Here is a 16,786-nt window from a genome sequence, read left to right as displayed (position 1 = left end):
TGAAAAGTCCTGATAACGGGGACTGCCCTTGACCTTAAGCTGAAATTATTAGTTGTGGAAATAAGGAAACACTTACCCACTTAATTCTTTTTCAGTTCCTTTAGCAGAAACTGTGTATGCTGTAAGAGATAGAAAATGTAGTCATAATTAAATTATAATTCTTGACATAAAGTTTTATATCTGCCTTTATATTAAAACCATTATAGGTGGAGCACAGAGGATATTTAGGGAAGTGAAACTACTCTGTATGATACTGTAGGGAAAATTCTTGTCTTTATACCTTGTCAAAACCCATAGGATGTACAAAAACCAAGAGTGAGTCATAATACAAACAATGAGCTTGAATAATCATGATGAGTCAACATAGGTTCATCAGTTATAACAAATACAGCGCTCTGATGCCGGATGCCAGTAGTGGAGGTCGTTTTGTATTTGAGAGGGTACATGGAATTGAGACTTTTCACTCAATTCTTCTGTTAAGCTAAAATTAGTCCCATCTGTTTAAGATGCATCCATTTTCCTACAAATGACTCAGATTTATCTTTCTTTATGGTCAAGTTGTACTCCTTTGTCTATAAACACTACACTTTTTTAAAAAAAATTTTTTTTTGAGGTAGAGTCTTGCTGTATAGTGCCTTGAACTCACTATGTAGCCCACGCTGTCCTCAAAGTTGGAGTGATCCTCCTGCCCAGCCTCCCAAGGGCTGGTGATAGGTGTGAGTGACCACACCCAACTGAATACCCCTTTTTTGTTATCCAGTCACCTGCTGGTGGGCATATAGGCTGTGCTCAAGATTTAACTTTTGCGGTTGTGCTGCTATAAACACGGGTGTGCATGTATGGTGTAATATGTCTTCTTTAACTCTTTTGTGCAACTGAGTCAAATGTGAGTACTATTTTCAGTTTTTTAAATAAGCCAGACACAGAAGGACAGATATAGCATGATTTCTCACATGAGAATCCCAAGGTATAAAAAATGTAAAGAGCAAAATAAAAGACAGATGATAGGAAATAGGAAGGGAGGGCCGGGGATGTAGCTCCGCGGCACAGCACCTGCCCAGCAAGCGTGAGGTCGTGAGTTTCATTCCTGGTACCAAAAAAAAAAAAAAAAAAAGGAAATAGGAAGGGAGACTTTGTGAAGATGGGAAAAGGGGACTTAGGGGTCGGGAGACAGAGAGAGGGGAGAGGAAGAGGAAGTAAAGAAGCATTACAGTCTTATACGTATAAATACAAAGTCTCAACAATGAATGTACTCATGTACGCAGACATGTGCTAATAAAAAAATAAGGACAAAAAGTAAATTAAATCCCAGCACTCAGGAGGCTGAGGCAGAGGATCGCCAAGACTGCGAGGCCAGCCCAGGCTACATAGTGAGTTCAAGGCCAGTCTGTCTCAAAAATCAAAAAAAAAAAAATTAAAAGTCTGTTTAAGGAAATACTCTAAGATTAATAAAGGAGGCTGGTTTAAATAAGGAAAACATGCAAACTCTATTTTTAACTAATTTTACCTTTGCTTTTATGCAATTGGTTATTTGTTTTGACATGTGGTCTTGCTATATTTCCCAGAGTGGTCTTGAGCCCCTGGCTCAAGAAATCTTCCTATCTCAGCCTCCTAAGTAACTAGGACTATAGGTGTGGGCCAGCAAACACCCACCTCTACACAATTATTTAATACGCTAATTAAATGCTCTAAAAAAGCCTGGTGGAGTGGGACACACCTGCAATCCCAGCATTTTAGGAGGCTAAGGCAAGAGGATCACAAGTTCAAATCCTTCCTGGGCAGCTTAGTGAGACCCTGTCTCAAAATAAAAAATAAAAAGAGTCTGGGGTTGTAGCTCAGGGTCAACACACCCCTGAGTTTGATCCCTGTAACATACACACACACACACACACACACACACACACACACACTGCTCTTAAAAAACCTGTGATAACCAACTTCAGTAAAAAAATTAAAATTATTTATGTGTAGTATATCAATTATTTTATATAAGCAGTACATCTAAAAAACTTGCAAATCATTCTTATACTAGACAAAATATGATTGGTTTTGTTTTGTTGTCTGCTTTTTTGAGATAGGGTCTCATTATGTACTCCAGGCCAACCTTGAACTCTCTATCCTTTTGCCTCGGCCTCCCAAGTACAAAGGTGATAGTCAAATGCCACCATACCTAGCTTAAAATATTATTGCTACAGTTATTTTATACTATGAATGTAGTCACCTGTGAAAAATTAATGTGAAATAAACTTTATTTAATAGATAAATTAAGTTGCATAATTACAACTTCTGAAGTATAAAATGCCAAACTAATAGGATTTTGCAGTGTTTCACATTTTGGTTGTTTTTACGTGGTCATTCATCTTATGTACTGACATATTATTCTGTGTTTTGTTGAGAAAGTCTTTACCCCTCCCCCGAAGAAGGGAGAAGACCCCTTCAGAACAGATAACCTTCCTGAAAACCTGGGCTATCACCTCCACATGAAGGACGGTGTAGTGTACATCTATCCTAATGAAGCCGCTGCCAGCAAAGATGAGCCCAAGCCATACCCTTACCCAAATCTGGATGCCTTCCTAGACGATATGAATTTTTTGCTTGCTTTAATTGCCCAAGGACCTGTGTAAGTGTTTCATGAGAGGTAAACACTGTCAGTGCTACTCCTGATAGTAAGAGTGTACATTAAGTGCTCACTACATTCACATGCTACCCTAAACCCTTCATGGACATTGTTTCTTCTACTTTTTAAGATTGCTCCATGAATATTTTCATAATTACAGTGTTATGAGCTGAAACTTTGGCAAGTTAAGTAACTTGCCCAAAGTCACACAGCCGGTTGGACCAGGATTCAAGCCCAAATCTGCTGACTCAAACCAGGGCCCTTCACTTTTTTTCTGTCTTGTTTTGTAGCACAGGTTGGCCTCAAACTCACTATGTAGTCCAGGCTTGCTTCAAACTCACTATGTAGTTCAGGCTGGCCTCAAAATCATGATGATCCTCCTGCCTCAGCCTCCCAAGTGCTGGCATTATAGGCATGTGCCACCACTCCCAGCCAGGGCCCTTAATTTTGAAGGAGGCTGCCTCTCCAGTGATTTTTTTTTTTTTTTTTTTTTTTTTGGTGGTGCTGGAGATCGAACCCAGGGCCTTGCACCTGCAAGGCAAAAGCTCCTTCACAGAGCCACATCCCCAGCCTCTTCTTTTTTTCTTTTGCTGTCTCGCCATGTAGTTCAGGCTGTCTCACTATGCGGTTCAGATGAGCCTTCAACTCACTGTGTAGTCCAGGTGGGCCTCAAATTCACAGCAATCCTCAGCCTCCTGAGTACTGGGATTACAGGCCTGTGCCACCATGCCCGGCTCCACTGATTTTTTTTAAGTGCCATCTCAAACCCTTGTTACTATTATATCTAACTTTTTAAGAATCTAATTTTGATGAAATATTGGACTTCAGTACTCAATGAGATTAACTGAAGAGGTACCTGAAACCTTCATTCATTCTAATAATTGTTTCCTGTGGGTGACAAGGGTCCTGATGGTTTTGCAGTTATGTTTGTTTTCCTTAAGGCTGTGGAGTTTTTTAGAATTATGTAATTTTATTTTTCACAGAAAGACTTATTCCCACCGGCGCCTGAAGTTCCTCCTGTCCAAGTTTCAGGTCCATCAAATGCTCAATGAGATGGATGAGCTAAAGGAGCTGAAGAACAACCCCCACCGAGATTTTTATAACTGCAGAAAGGTAAGTATTGGTGCTTCTTGGAGGTCATTTCTCATCAAAAACATTAATTCAGCAATTTCTCAAGAAGGAAAAGAAGAACAGTGCTTTCTGATAAATCTAAAATTTTTGAAAGTGTAGTGGATTTTAGTTAAAGCAGAAAGATTAAAAATGTCACATCTATTGTTTGCTCCAGGGAAAGATTTATCATATTCTAGACATAAAAAATTATAGTTGTCAGGTTTGGTGATAGCTCAAGGTAGAGCACTCATCTACTATATGCAAAGAACTGAGTTCAATCTCCAGCACTTCTACAAAAAATTTAATTACCATCAACAATAAAAACAAGGAAAACAAAGCCTTGAGAATGACTATTCTAGGAGTTGGAAGGCCTTTGTTCTAGTTTTTTTTCCTTCTGCTTCTTGACTATAAAACTTCAGGGGAGGTGATTAAATACATTTGAGTTCTAGCATCCTCACTTGTAAAATTAAAGATTATAGTCAGGCATGGTGGTGCATGCCTGTAATCCCAGCACTCAGGAGGCTGAGGCAGGACGATAGCCGTGAGTTCAAGGCCAGCCTGGGCTACATAGTGAGAGCCTGTCTCAAAAAAAAAAAAAAAAAAAAATGAAGATCATAAATACTAAATAAGCTAATGAGTATGAAAATCAGTCAACTAGAAACACTTGCAAATGATTACAAGGAAGTAGGAACAGGAAATACAGTACCTGAGGAAAAATTCAGACCCAACTCCCAGATCAGCTGCCTAATTTTGGGCAAACCAAAATTCAAAAATTTTTTTATTTTTTTCTATGTCGACTTCAATAATTTTTTGTGTTTTTAAAAATGTTATTGATCCATTTTAGATATATGTAATGATAACATTCATCATAGGGAATCTGTACCTGTACATGATGTATTTTGCTCCTTCTTTTTTCCTGTTCCCCTCCCTCCTTTCAACCTCTCTTCCCCTCCTTATTTACAAAAGCCTTGTTTTTCACACCTGAGAAACAACACAGTACTTAAACATGTGTGTCAAGTTTATTTCACTTAAGAGTGTGGTCTCAAGGTGTATCCATTTACCTAGAATTGTCTCAAGCTTATCCTTTTTATGGCAGAGTAGTACTCCACTGAAAAAAAAACACATCTTCTTTACCCAATCATTGGTTAACGGATTAGATTAACCTATTCCCAGATTTAGCTATTACAAACTGTGCCACTACAAACATGAGTATGCATGTATCACTGTGGTATGATGTTTTTAATTCTTTTGGGAAGATACCAAGAAGGGGACTAGCTGAGTCAAATGAAACCTCTAGTTTTAGTTTTTTGAGGAATCTCCACACTGATTTCCACTGTGGTTGCACCAGTCTACACTCCCAGCCACAGTGGAGAAAGTTTCCTTTTTACCCACAGTCCCACCAGCATTTGTTATTGTTTAAAAATTCATTTTATAAAATTGCATTTATAAAAATATCTACCTGATAATTGTCATCTCTGTGCCACAGTTTCACAATTTCAGTCCTATCTTTTTTGTGGGTTGAAAGCTGTAATAGCTACATTACTTTTAATTGTATTTCTAGGATGTAGGACAGTCCCCAAAAATCTTGTCTGCGTGAATTGTAGGAAGTGTTTGGATATACCTATATACAGGGGAAGCAAACGTTATCATGGCGTCTACCCAAACTGTTCTCACTCTTGCACTGACAAGCACCTGAAGGGTCTCATCTGCACCCGCTGTCAGCTCACACCCTGTTATTTGCTCCTTTCTCCCGCCACAGTGGGATCTGCAGACCCCGTGGCTTCTAACAGAGTAGTATAACTGGGGCTAATTGCTGCGTTTTCTTTCTCTGAATGTGCACACAGGTGGACACCCACATCCACGCAGCTGCTTGCATGAACCAGAAACATCTGCTGCGCTTTATTAAAAAGTCGTACCACATTGATGCGGACAGAGTGGTCTATAGCACCAAAGAGAAGACTCTGACCTTAAAGGGGCTTTTTGACAAATTGAAAATGCACCCGTATGACCTGACCGTGGATTCTCTGGACGTTCATGCTGTAGGTTGAAAAGAATAATGTTAGTTTCACTCTAATACATAGAAGCCCCGGTGTCTTTTCCGGCAAGCCCTCCCCTCTCCTCCTTGACTATGCTGGCTGGAAGCACCTCGGGCGATCTGGAGGCCCACTCACTGCCAGCGGTCCCAGATTTCATCCTCAGAGCCCAGCCCCTTCCCCATCTCCAGCCCCGTTCGGCTTGGCTAGCACTCTGTGTCCAGTCAGCTCTGCTAATCACATCCTTCTGCTCCTGTTTCCTGATGCAGGGTCGCCAGACATTCCAGCGTTTTGATAAATTCAATGACAAATACAATCCTGTGGGAGCGAGCGAGCTTCGGGACCTCTACCTGAAGACGGACAACTACATTAATGGAGAATATTTTGCCACTATCATCAAGGTGAGGAACAGCCGACCAGATCTACTGTGCCTCACATGGTCCTTGTGGAGGGGAGGAGGGAGGGAAGAAAGGAAGGAAGGAATAGAGGGAAAGGGAGGGGAGGGAGGGAAAGAAGCAGGGAGAGAGAGAGGGTGTGGTGCTATCTCTGGGGCCAAGCACTACACAAATGAAGATAAGAATTTTGTCCGAGCTGGGCATGCCTGGCACATTCCTATAGGCAAATCCTGACTTCCAGGCTGTCCTGATCAACTTAGACCCTGTCTCAAAACAAAAATTTTAGAAAGACTAGGGATGTAGCTCAGTGGTGGAGCACCTGCCTAGCATACACGATGCCATAAGTTCAATAGCTAGCACCTCAAGTAGTTTTTTTTTTCTTCTGACATGTCCATTCTGGTGATGTAATTAATTAGTTGATTAATTTGGCAGTACTTGTGGTATTGAACCCAGAACCTCGTGAATGCTAGGTAAGCACTCTATTACTGAGCTACATGACCAACTATTTTTTTTTTCGGTACCAGGGGTTAAACCCAAGGTTTTTACACAGAGCTACATCTCCAGCCCTTTTTCTATTTCTATTTTGAGATAATGTCTCACTAAGTAGTTAAATTGCCCAGGCCAGGGTCAAAGTTATGATCTTTCTGCCTCAGCCTCCTAGAGTCCTGGGATTACTGATGTGCACCACCATCTCACACCAACCTTTTGTTTGTTTGTTTGTTTTTGAGACTGCATCTTGCTAAATTGCCCAGGCTGACTTTGAATTTTGATTCTCCTGCCTCAGTCTCCTGAGTCGCTGGGATTACAGGTGTATACTGCCATACTACCATTCCCAACTGATACTGATTTTTTTTCTTTTTGGTTTTTTGATACAAGGTCTCACCATGTAATTCAGGCTGTCCTTGAACTCACTATGTATCCTAGTCTGGCTTTGAGCTGCAGCAATTCCCCCGCCTCAGCCTCTGAAGTCCTGGGATTACAGGTCTGCATGGGCCACTATGCCCGACCATGCTCAACTGATTTTAAAAGACCTCTCTTCCAGCTGGGGATGATAGCACAGTACTGTAATCCTAGCACTCTGGGAGGCAGAGACAGGAGGATTGCAATGTAGCAGCCTACTGAGACATGATCTCAAAATAAAAGAGGTTGAGGATGTAGCCTGTAAAGTTCAGTTCCCAATACAAAAACAAAAAAACAAAAACAAATATGAAAAACAAAACCAAAAACCTCTGGTCCTAGGGTAGAGAAATTAAGTTTGGGGATTCGGAGTAAGGTCTGACTTTTCAGGAATTGGAAGCTGTAAAATCAGGAACAGCTAGGATGTCTGTGCAGATGAAACATGTGGGACCGAGACATGCATGTTTTGAGAGATAGGGAACGATGACAAGCTGCATTTCCTTTGCAGATATTTTAGGTATCTTAGCCTCTTTATTTTATTTTATTTTATTTTATTTTATTTATTTAGTCTTTCTGAGACAGGGTCTCTCTATGCAGTTCAGGCTGGCCTTGAGCTCACTTTGAAGCCCAGGCTGATCTGGAACTTGTAATGATCCTCCTGCCTCAGCCTCCCAAGAGCTGGGATTACAGGTGTGCGCCACCATGCCTGGCTTTCTTAGCCCTTTAATCTGATTTTTTTTTTTTCATTAAATGTCTTTGTAGATGCCATGTTTTGTTTTATTTTGTTTTGTTTTGTTTGTTGAGACAAGGTTCTCTATGCAGTTCAGGCTGGCCTGGACTCATTATGTAGCCCAGGCTGGCCTCGATCCCATGGCTATCCTCCTGCCTCAGCTTCCGAAGTGCTTAGTCTGATTTTTGTTTTCTAATCCTCATCATGTTCAGTGAATTGTTTACCCCCACTGGGTTCTCCTCAACCCTCAGATCCCTCAGATTTTAGCCTTTGAAAATTTCCCTTCTACTTCCTTTTACATTCCCTCCATTCTTAATTCCCACCTCTTCTTCCTAGATCCCACAGAGTTAGGCCTCATAGGAGCTTGTGGAAGTTCCTAGCTTTGGTTTGTTATGTTTTTTGTTTTTGAGATAGGGTACTGCCATGTAGTTTAGGCTAACTTTGATCTCCCTAAGTAGCCCAGGGTAGCCTTGAACTCACTCCAATCCTCCTGCCCCAGCCTCCCAAGTGCTGGGGTTATAGGCAAGCACTACCACTCCTGGCTGAATTCCTAATCTTGGATTGCTCTCTTGGCTTTGCAGGAGGTAGGAGCAGACCTGGTGGATGCCAAGTACCAGCACGCAGAGCCCCGCCTGTCCATCTATGGTCGCAGTCCTGATGAGTGGGACAAACTTTCCTCCTGGTTTGTCCACAACCGCATCTACTGCCCCAACATGACGTGGATGATCCAGGTCCCCAGGATCTAGTATGTACCTGCCCATGAGAAACCCTGAACCCTACCTTTGTTCCGCCCACCTGCCCTCCTCCGTGTGAACTAAGAACGTGCAGCCCATCTAGACAGAAACCAGCTTTGTTCAAGCAGCACTCAGTACTGGGTCCTGCGTGCTGGGTTTTGTCCACTCCGGTATAGTACTCCTGACACAGACGGGAGATAAGAAGACTGCTTTAATTTTGTAACCAGAAGCTAAAGAAGAACTAAGAGGGAGTAAGAACTATGTACATTTTAGTAGACACTTTCTTTCTCCAGCTCTTCTCTGTATCTAGTTCATGCTTTCCCATGTTCATCTGTGCTGAATGTAGCTTTCTTGTTCAGAACCTGGAATTACAAGCACGCACCCCCATGCCCAGCTCCAGCAGAGGTCTTCTTCTTCTTTTTTTAGTACATACGTATTTTTATTTCTTTAATAATGCAAAGCACAAATGTGGCTTGATCTACATTTACATGTAACTTCTGCCCCGTTCACAACTCAACAAATTGGAGAATCCAGAGCATCTGTTATAATCAAGGAGCACATTATATAAGTATTTCCAAAGCTTATTCCCACCCATGTATTCTTTTCTATTCTAAAACATCTTCATTGTGTTGTTTGATGAGCTGGTACCAAAGGAAGGCAGTGGTGTCCAAAGTCAGCCCAACTTTCATGCAGTCAGGTTTGTCATTCAGTGGGTGTCACTGTAGAACTGTGACCGTGCTGCAGAGGCACTTGGGAGCCTGGTGGGGCCGTAGCCGCCGGAAGGGGCACAGCAGCCTGGACGGCACCATCTTCATCAGAGGTGTTCATGATAACCATTTCATGTTCACCGTGTTGTACACCACATACTTTTATATAAATCACTGAACTTTTAATGACATGATTGCTCTATTCTTCCTTCTCTATCTAGTCTATCTGGATTTAACTGTGAAGATTTAGTTTTCTTTCCACAGAGGGCTTTTTGTTTTGTTTTGTTGTTGTCTGTTTTGAGACAGGTTCTTGCTATGCAGTTCAGGCTGGCCTTGAGCTCACTTTGTAGCCCAGGCTGGTCTCAAACTCACAGCGATCCTCCTGCCTCAGCCTCCTAAGTGCTGGAGTTAGAGGGGTGCACCACCACACCCAGCTACCACAGAGGGTTTTTTGGAGAGGAGGAGACACATGGTCCTGAAAGAAATTTGTACTTCCCACCCAGCCCAAACCGAACCCTTCTTTGTGGTTAAGCCAGAAGAATATACGAAAGAGAATGTAGGGTGAACATGCAACATACCAGGTCTTAATGGTTTTATTTATTTATTTAGGTGTGGGGGATTGAACCCAGGCTCTCTACCACTGAACTCCATCCCTAGCCCCCATACCAGGCCTTTATTCCTATACATGGCATTAGGTCCTTCGGTTTCCTCATACTGGAGCTATCAGTCCTAAAAATCTTCTCTTCCTAAATTTCTCTTCATTCTTGCCTCTAGTGATGTGTTCCGATCCAAGAATTTCCTTCCACACTTTGGGAAAATGCTGGAGAATATTTTCATGCCAGTGTTTGAGGCCACCATCAACCCCCAGGCTCACCCAGACCTCAGTGTCTTCCTCAAGCATGTAAGCAGGGCCTCGGGGCCTTGATAGTGCTGCTCCCGAGCAGACCCCTAGCTGGCCATAACTAATTCTTGGTGCTTATCTCTTGACTTTTGGTCCTTGCTTGAGAGCTGGAAGTTTGTCTGAGGGCAAGAACCCGGCAGTTAGACTGAAACCATTGCATGGATTGTTTTCCTGACAGATCACCGGCTTTGACAGCGTGGATGATGAGTCCAAACACAGCGGTCACATGTTTTCTTCCAAGAGTCCCAAGCCCCAGGAGTGGACAATGGAAAAGAATCCGTCCTATACGTACTACGCCTACTATATGTATGCAAACATCATGGTGCTCAACTGCCTGAGAAAGTAAGTACGAGAGACTGGGGCTGAAGGAGTCACTTGACCCAGCTCTTCCGCACACCCGGGCTCTGTAGGTAGTCAAGGCCCTCGAAATACTCCTGGGATGCTTCTAACCGGCCCAAATCAGAAATTTCTCTCTTAAACTTTTTCTTCAGATTCTTGGGGGCAGCAATAGGCCTATTTGGTGCCTCCCATAACTTTCACAGTTCCTTTTCATTGGCTGTTTAGGAATTTACATTTATCACTGTGTGTTTTATTATAAAACTCCGTATATTTTATTCTTCTTGATGTTTCTGGGTGCAGAATAGAGGAATGCTATAAGTGTGTGTGTGTGTGTGTGTGTGTGTGTGTGTGTGGTGCTGGAGATTAAACCCAGGGCCTCACACCTGCTCAGCACAGGCTGTACCACTACACCCTTCAACCTCCAATAGAGTTCTCTGAATCCATTTCTCCCCCAAAGGGCAAGTAGGGAAAATCCTGACTTGGTAATACTATTAAATTTCCTTTGAGCCTGGACATGTTCCTGTTCAGGTAGTTAGTTCTAGATTGTGTCCTTAATCCTGTATCCTCTGCCATCTTTTCTTAAAAAGTTGGTCTTTAGGAAGAATTGAGAAGATGATTTGGGGGAAGGCTGCTCCCTTGCAGAGTATTAACTTTTCCTAAGGAATTTTCCTCCTTTTTTTTTTTTTTTTAAATTAGTACATGTTTGTAGTACGTCACGCTTACATTCATTGTGAGGAATTGATACAGGTACATGGGACACCTGAGCTCTTTTTTATCACCTCCTCCATCCCCCATGAATTTTCTTGTAAACCACTCTGCTTGGAACCTGTGATTCCTATAGTGATTTCATTTCCATAGGGAACGAGGCATGAATACCTTTCTGTTCCGACCTCACTGTGGGGAAGCTGGAGCTCTCACCCACCTGATGATAGCATTCATGATAGCAGATAATATCTCTCATGGTCTGAATTTGAAAAAGGTGGGTGAAAGTTCTTTTTTATTTTTCTTCTTTTTTTGAGATAGAGTCTCGCTCTGTAGTTCAGGCTGGCACTACGTAGTCCAGCTGGCCTTGAACTTGCAACAGTACTCCTGCCTCAGCCTTCAGAGTGCTCGGATTACAGGTGTGGTTAATGCTACAGATAAAAGCAAAAGAAGTTGCTCAAGATTTCCTGACTAGTTGCTCTCAGAGATGAGTTAATGCAGATCTCCTGACGTCCTCTTTTAGAACTCTACAAGGGATCATTCAGAGGAGGCTTGGCTGACCTGAAGCTAGATTTTGCCAGATTTCTTGTTATAGCATGCTTTAAAATGCCTCTTGTGAGTCAGAATTTTCATGTAGAAAAAAAGATAGGTTTCAGGGTGAAGTCTTTTCAGCTTTAATTGCCTGAGTTAGGTCATCAAACCTACACAATTGAAGCTCAAATAAACAATTGGACTTGACTCAGTGCTTTGTAAAATGGATGGCCCCCAATTCATTTATTCTAAATAGTGTTTATATTGAAAAACTAGAATTTTTCTATAGCAGGGGATTTAAAGGATAGGTGATAGTCTTGTTGAAAACTAAGCTTTAATGTACACCATGGGATTTTAAGGTTTCCAGTTTCTATTCCTTTCCTCGCCCCTAATTTCCTTTTACTTTGTTTCAGAGTGCTGTGTTACAGTACTTGTATTTCTTAGCCCAGATTCCCATCGCCATGTCACCACTGAGTAACAACAGCCTATTTCTCGAGTATGCGAAAAATCCATTTTTAGACTTCCTGCAGAAAGGGTTAATGATCTCACTGTCCACCGATGACCCCATGCAGTTCCACTTCACCAAGGTAGGCCTGTGTGCGAGTGTGCTGCGCTCCGCGGCTGTTCCCCACCCAGAACTGCAAAGTCAAATCAAGGAATCTCATTTTCTCTGTGCTAGATGCGTACGATGTTTTAAATGAATGCGTTCATTTCCGTTTCTGTCGCCTACATACATCCCGGCAGGAGCCCCTGATGGAGGAGTATGCCATTGCTGCACAAGTCTTCAAGCTGAGCACCTGCGACATGTGTGAAGTGGCAAGGAACAGCGTTCTGCAGTGTGGGATCGCTCATGAGGTAGGGCTGTCTTTGGCTGCCCTTCGGAGCAGAGGATAACTTGAATATTGAAGAATTACAGTAGCTGAGGAAGCCCTGTATAAAAATTGTCCAGTGAATCGTATGCTGTGTTATAGACAAGGACTAGAAACCATTTTCTATAATCTCTTTGGCCGTTCCTAGAGGGAAGGGAAATAAAATACTAATGACTTCTCGCAGACCATGCATACTGAGGAACAAGGTAATTACTTTAGAGTGCATTAAAATTCTTTCTCCCCTTTTGCCTGTGGCAAAAATTTGCAGAGAAGGACTTTTTGTGGAAGATGCAATTATTGTCTACACCGGGTTGAAAAGAAATAACCATCATTCTGCTCTTTTTTCTCTCACAGGAAAAAGTAAAGTTTCTGGGTGACAATTATCTTGAGGAAGGCCCTGTTGGAAATGATATCCGAAAGACAAATGTAGCCCAAATCCGCATGGCCTATCGTTATGAGACCTGGTGTTACGAGCTCAATTTAATTGCTGAAGGTCTTAAATCAACAGAATAAAATAAATTAACCAAATGAAAATATGAGTGAAATTTTCATTGTAGACTTTGAAAAAAGTGTCAGTTATTAAGTACCTACTATAAGGCACGGCTTACATGAGACACTCCACTGATATTATTTCATTTAATGCTTTGTACAACTTTATAAAGTAGATATTATCTCTATTTTGGGGAACATGAGTAAACTGAAGTTATAAAGTTAATGACCTGCCCAAGGATACAACTGTTGAAGGGTAGCAGCGAGGTCCTGAGTTTGTCCGACTATAGGGTTTCCATGATTTGCAGGCAAAACAATTATTAAGCCTAGGCAAAACAATTATTAAGGCTAGACAAAAACACACTTCTTCAAATTGGAGAATATTGGTTTTGGCTTATATAATTAAACTTGGTTAAGGCACTTAGAGCCATTAAAAAGTCATTTGATAACGTTTAAATGGATAGTGGTTTTCCCAGTCAAAACCAAAGCAGGTATACCCAAATATAGAAAATCAATTATTTATGGATTGTCACCCTACAAGAGGATTTTTAGTTTCCCAGTGTAAGATATACAAGCAACTTTATAGATATCCTTGTTTTTCAAGGTCGGGTGAAATTCCAATTAGCCAGATTATACTTCAACACACACAATTGTGTTGCCACCTAGTGGCTGGGCTGATATTTCTTTCAATTTATTTAATTCAGCAATTATTGGTCAAATATCTAAAGCGGTGAAGGCTAACCTATGGCACGTGTGCCACCGTGGGCATGCAGAGCCCTCTCTGTCAGCACACCAGCCAAGTGTCTGAGTTGTTTTTTCTAAACTAAAACCTCAAAATTCAAATTTAATTGCAGTGCTGGCACTTTGGTTTTGGGTTGCAGTTTGGGCACTTGTCTCTAAAGGTTTCACCATCACTGATCTAAAGTAGTGGGTATAATCCTAGACATCAAAGAAAAAGAGAGCAAGATTTCATTTCTACTCTCAAACTGGTCACAACACAAAGTTGTGAAATGTGTGGCTACAAATGTGAAAAAGGGAATTCTATGAAATGTCTCAGAAAATAATGATGTTCCATGTGGAAAAAAAAAACTCTTGAAGCACATTCCTGCATGTTTCCACGTTCTACGCAGGTAGTCATAAGCATAGGTGTGACCCTGTTGGCGTGTTTGTACTGGCCTTGCTGTAAGATTCCTCTTCCTGGTTTCTCAAGTTGAAGTTCTGTTTGAATCTGATTTTATTTTACTTTGGCCTCCTGGTCGTCAAATTACTAAAAAAATTACTAAACAAAGCATTACTCTCAAATTTAGAAGGAAATTAACTACCGCTATGTACATCTCCCTCATACCCATGAGGGGGCAGTAGAATACATAAATGTGAATTAATTTATTACACTCAAACTCATGACAGATTTGGTTTTATATTTGACACTTGGAATTTAGCGTGCCTCATTTTGCCAAATAATCTTCCTGAATGCAAAGTTTAAATGATAAATTTCAAACCAGGCATGGTGGCATATGCCTAGCACTTAGGAGGCTGAGGCAGGAGGGTTGCTGAGAGTTTGAGGCCAGTCTGGGCTACATAGTGAGTTCAAGGCAAGCATGAACTACAAAGCAAGACCCTGTCCTGAAAAACACCAAAACATTTTTTTTTTCAAAACCACTCTATTTTAACACCAAATTTCATCTTGAATAATTGTCTGAGAAAACTTTTCTGTTTGTTTTTGAGACAGAATCTTGCTATGTAGTTCAGGATAGTTTTGAACTCACTGTATAGTCCTGGCCTCAAACTCAAAGTGATCCTCCTACCTCAGTGTTAGGATTACAGGCATGTACTGCCACGCCAGGCTGAAACTTTCTAAATATACTAGATAAGCAGGTGTGGGAGTTCATAAAGATCAGTGTTCCACCCTTCTAAAATGTTGGTGGGAATGTAAACTAGTACAGCCACCAGGGAAATCAGCGTAGAGATTCCTCAAAAAACAAACAATAAAAGCTCCATTCTACCAGCTATACCCCTCTGGCCCTTCTGGGTATCTTTCCCCAAAGAGGTAAAGACATATCATAGTGATACATATGCGCCTGCTTTTATAGCAGCACAACTCACAATAGTTAAATCTTGCAAACGGTCTGTATGTCCACCAACAAACAAATGGGTAAAGAAAATGTGGTATGCGTAAAGGATAAATTTAAGTCATCTGTACGAATGACAACAAGGTAGAAGTGCACCTTGAGATCATAATGCTAAGTGAAATAAATCAGATACCGGTTGATTATTGCATGGTTTTTCTTATATGAGAACTCTAAAGTATAAATAACTTAAAGAGCAAAATAAAAGACAGATGCTAAAAACAGGGAGGTAGAGCTTTCGCAAACGGGAAGAGGACCTACGGATGTGGGGGAGAGGAGAGGAAGGGTGAGGAAGGCAAACTAAAAAAGATTAAGATGCAATATGTGTATGTACCAACTCCCCAGTTGAGTCTATTCATTATGTATCACAAACATAATGAAAAAAAGATTAGTGTTCCAAAATTTATTCCAAACCATTCACATTTTTTTCCCACTGGGACATGATTCAGAAGTGCTGTAGCCACACCTCTAGCCCCACTAGAGAATTCAATTTGTTTTCACTGTCCGCATCTCTTGGTTTCACAACGGTTTGAGATATGCCGTCTTTATTGTTGTGCCGAAGTTGGCTTGTGACACGGTCTTCCGTGAAATGTAACCAAACACTTCTTCCTTGGAGTCTTCTATTTTGGAACCTCGATGAGAACAGACGTGGGAGGCCCGGAGGCTCCGGCTGGGTGAGGCAGGGCGGGGTGGTGGGTGGAATGGGGCGCGGGGTCGGCGCGCCAGCGCCTGGGAAACAGGCTCCACTCATTCCTGTCTCGCGGCTTACTGAAACTGGGCTAAGCTTGCAGCAGGCACAGCGCCAGGAGCAAGAGGGTGTTGCAGGCGAGTTCGGATGCCGACTGTCTCAGCCAGGCGTGGCGGCCCCCTTGGGCGCTGGCAGCGGGTATCGGGGCGGCTCGGCTCTGAGGTCTCCAGTTTGCATCTCCCTGCGACTCAGCTTCGAACCGTATGAGCTCGGCCAGAAGAAGACGGCGCTGCTGCCCGACATGCAAACGCACAGGCCTGCTGAGCACGGTGGCAGGCGACAGTCCCAGTGCCTTCCAAAGGGGTGCCAGCTGGATGCCTTCATTAAACCAGGCTTTCCTCTCGGCGGCCGGGAAGCGTCAAACGTCACGCAGAGCTCAGGTCCGTCGTGCGGGGCCGGTCTGACCGCGGGCACCGCGAGTCCTGGGAGCTCTAGCTCGAGGCCCGGGGCGCACAGCCGCGGCCCCGGTCTCCGGCCTGCTGGGACCGCAGCTTGGCGGCGACCACAGCCGGGGGCGAGGCTCCGGCCAGGGAGTGGCCTCGACGCCGGAGGCTCTCCTCACGCGGTCCCGGGCGGCGCCGCGGGCAGGCGGGGCGTGAGGGACGGCAGCGTTAGCCAATGCAGCGCGGGTAGGCGGGGCCTGGCCGTGTCAAGAGGGCGGGGGTGGGGGTGAGAGCCAATGAGAAGCAGGCAGGGCGGGGCCGGGGCCGGCCCTTCGGCAGTGTCTGCGGGGCGGGCCGGAGTCCACCCGAGTGCGAGCGCTGGGGTACCCGCAGCTCGGCGGAGTCCCGGCGCCGCGCCTCGCGACCGCGGAGCGATGTCAGGGCCCGGCCAGGTAGGCGCGGCGTGATCGGGCGG

General features: G+C 43.1%; 2 protein-coding genes across 5 annotated transcripts in view; both read left to right on the top strand.

Moving 5' to 3' along the window:
* The window catches only part of Ampd1 (adenosine monophosphate deaminase 1), a 29,139-nt gene extending 16,040 nt beyond the window's left edge, over positions 1-13,099 (top strand). For all 3 annotated transcript variants that reach the window (XM_005389006.2, XM_005389005.1, XM_005389004.2), the window contains 11 exons: positions 2,401-2,620; positions 3,601-3,730; positions 5,572-5,766; positions 6,030-6,161; positions 8,364-8,527; positions 9,998-10,124; positions 10,303-10,466; positions 11,322-11,442; positions 12,110-12,283; positions 12,441-12,551; positions 12,920-13,099. In XM_005389006.2, coding sequence (XP_005389063.1) covers positions 2,401-2,620; positions 3,601-3,730; positions 5,572-5,766; positions 6,030-6,161; positions 8,364-8,527; positions 9,998-10,124; positions 10,303-10,466; positions 11,322-11,442; positions 12,110-12,283; positions 12,441-12,551; positions 12,920-13,078 — 1,697 coding nt within the window. In that variant the 3' untranslated portion in view covers positions 13,079-13,099. The remainder of the gene's footprint in view (positions 1-2,400; positions 2,621-3,600; positions 3,731-5,571; positions 5,767-6,029; positions 6,162-8,363; positions 8,528-9,997; positions 10,125-10,302; positions 10,467-11,321; positions 11,443-12,109; positions 12,284-12,440; positions 12,552-12,919) is intronic.
* Positions 13,100-15,577: 2,478 nt separating this feature from the next.
* Dennd2c (DENN/MADD domain containing 2C) overlaps positions 15,578-16,786 on the top strand; it is a 100,488-nt gene continuing 99,279 nt past the window's right edge. Inside the window, exon 1 of one of the 2 annotated variants that reach the window (XM_013516546.1) lies at positions 15,578-16,308. The gene's annotated coding sequence lies outside the window, so the exon portion shown is untranslated. Of the gene's footprint in view, positions 16,764-16,786 lie in introns of both variants that reach the window. The other variant, XM_005389001.2, reaches the window with a different exon arrangement.

The sequence above is a fragment of the Chinchilla lanigera genome, unplaced genomic scaffold, assembly GCF_000276665.1.
Source record: "Chinchilla lanigera isolate Chin_1 unplaced genomic scaffold, ChiLan1.0 scaffold00034, whole genome shotgun sequence".
Classification (NCBI taxonomy): Eukaryota; Metazoa; Chordata; class Mammalia; order Rodentia; family Chinchillidae; genus Chinchilla; species Chinchilla lanigera.
Note: the sequence above shows the minus strand (reverse complement) of the source record. Positions and strands in the feature narration are given on the sequence as shown.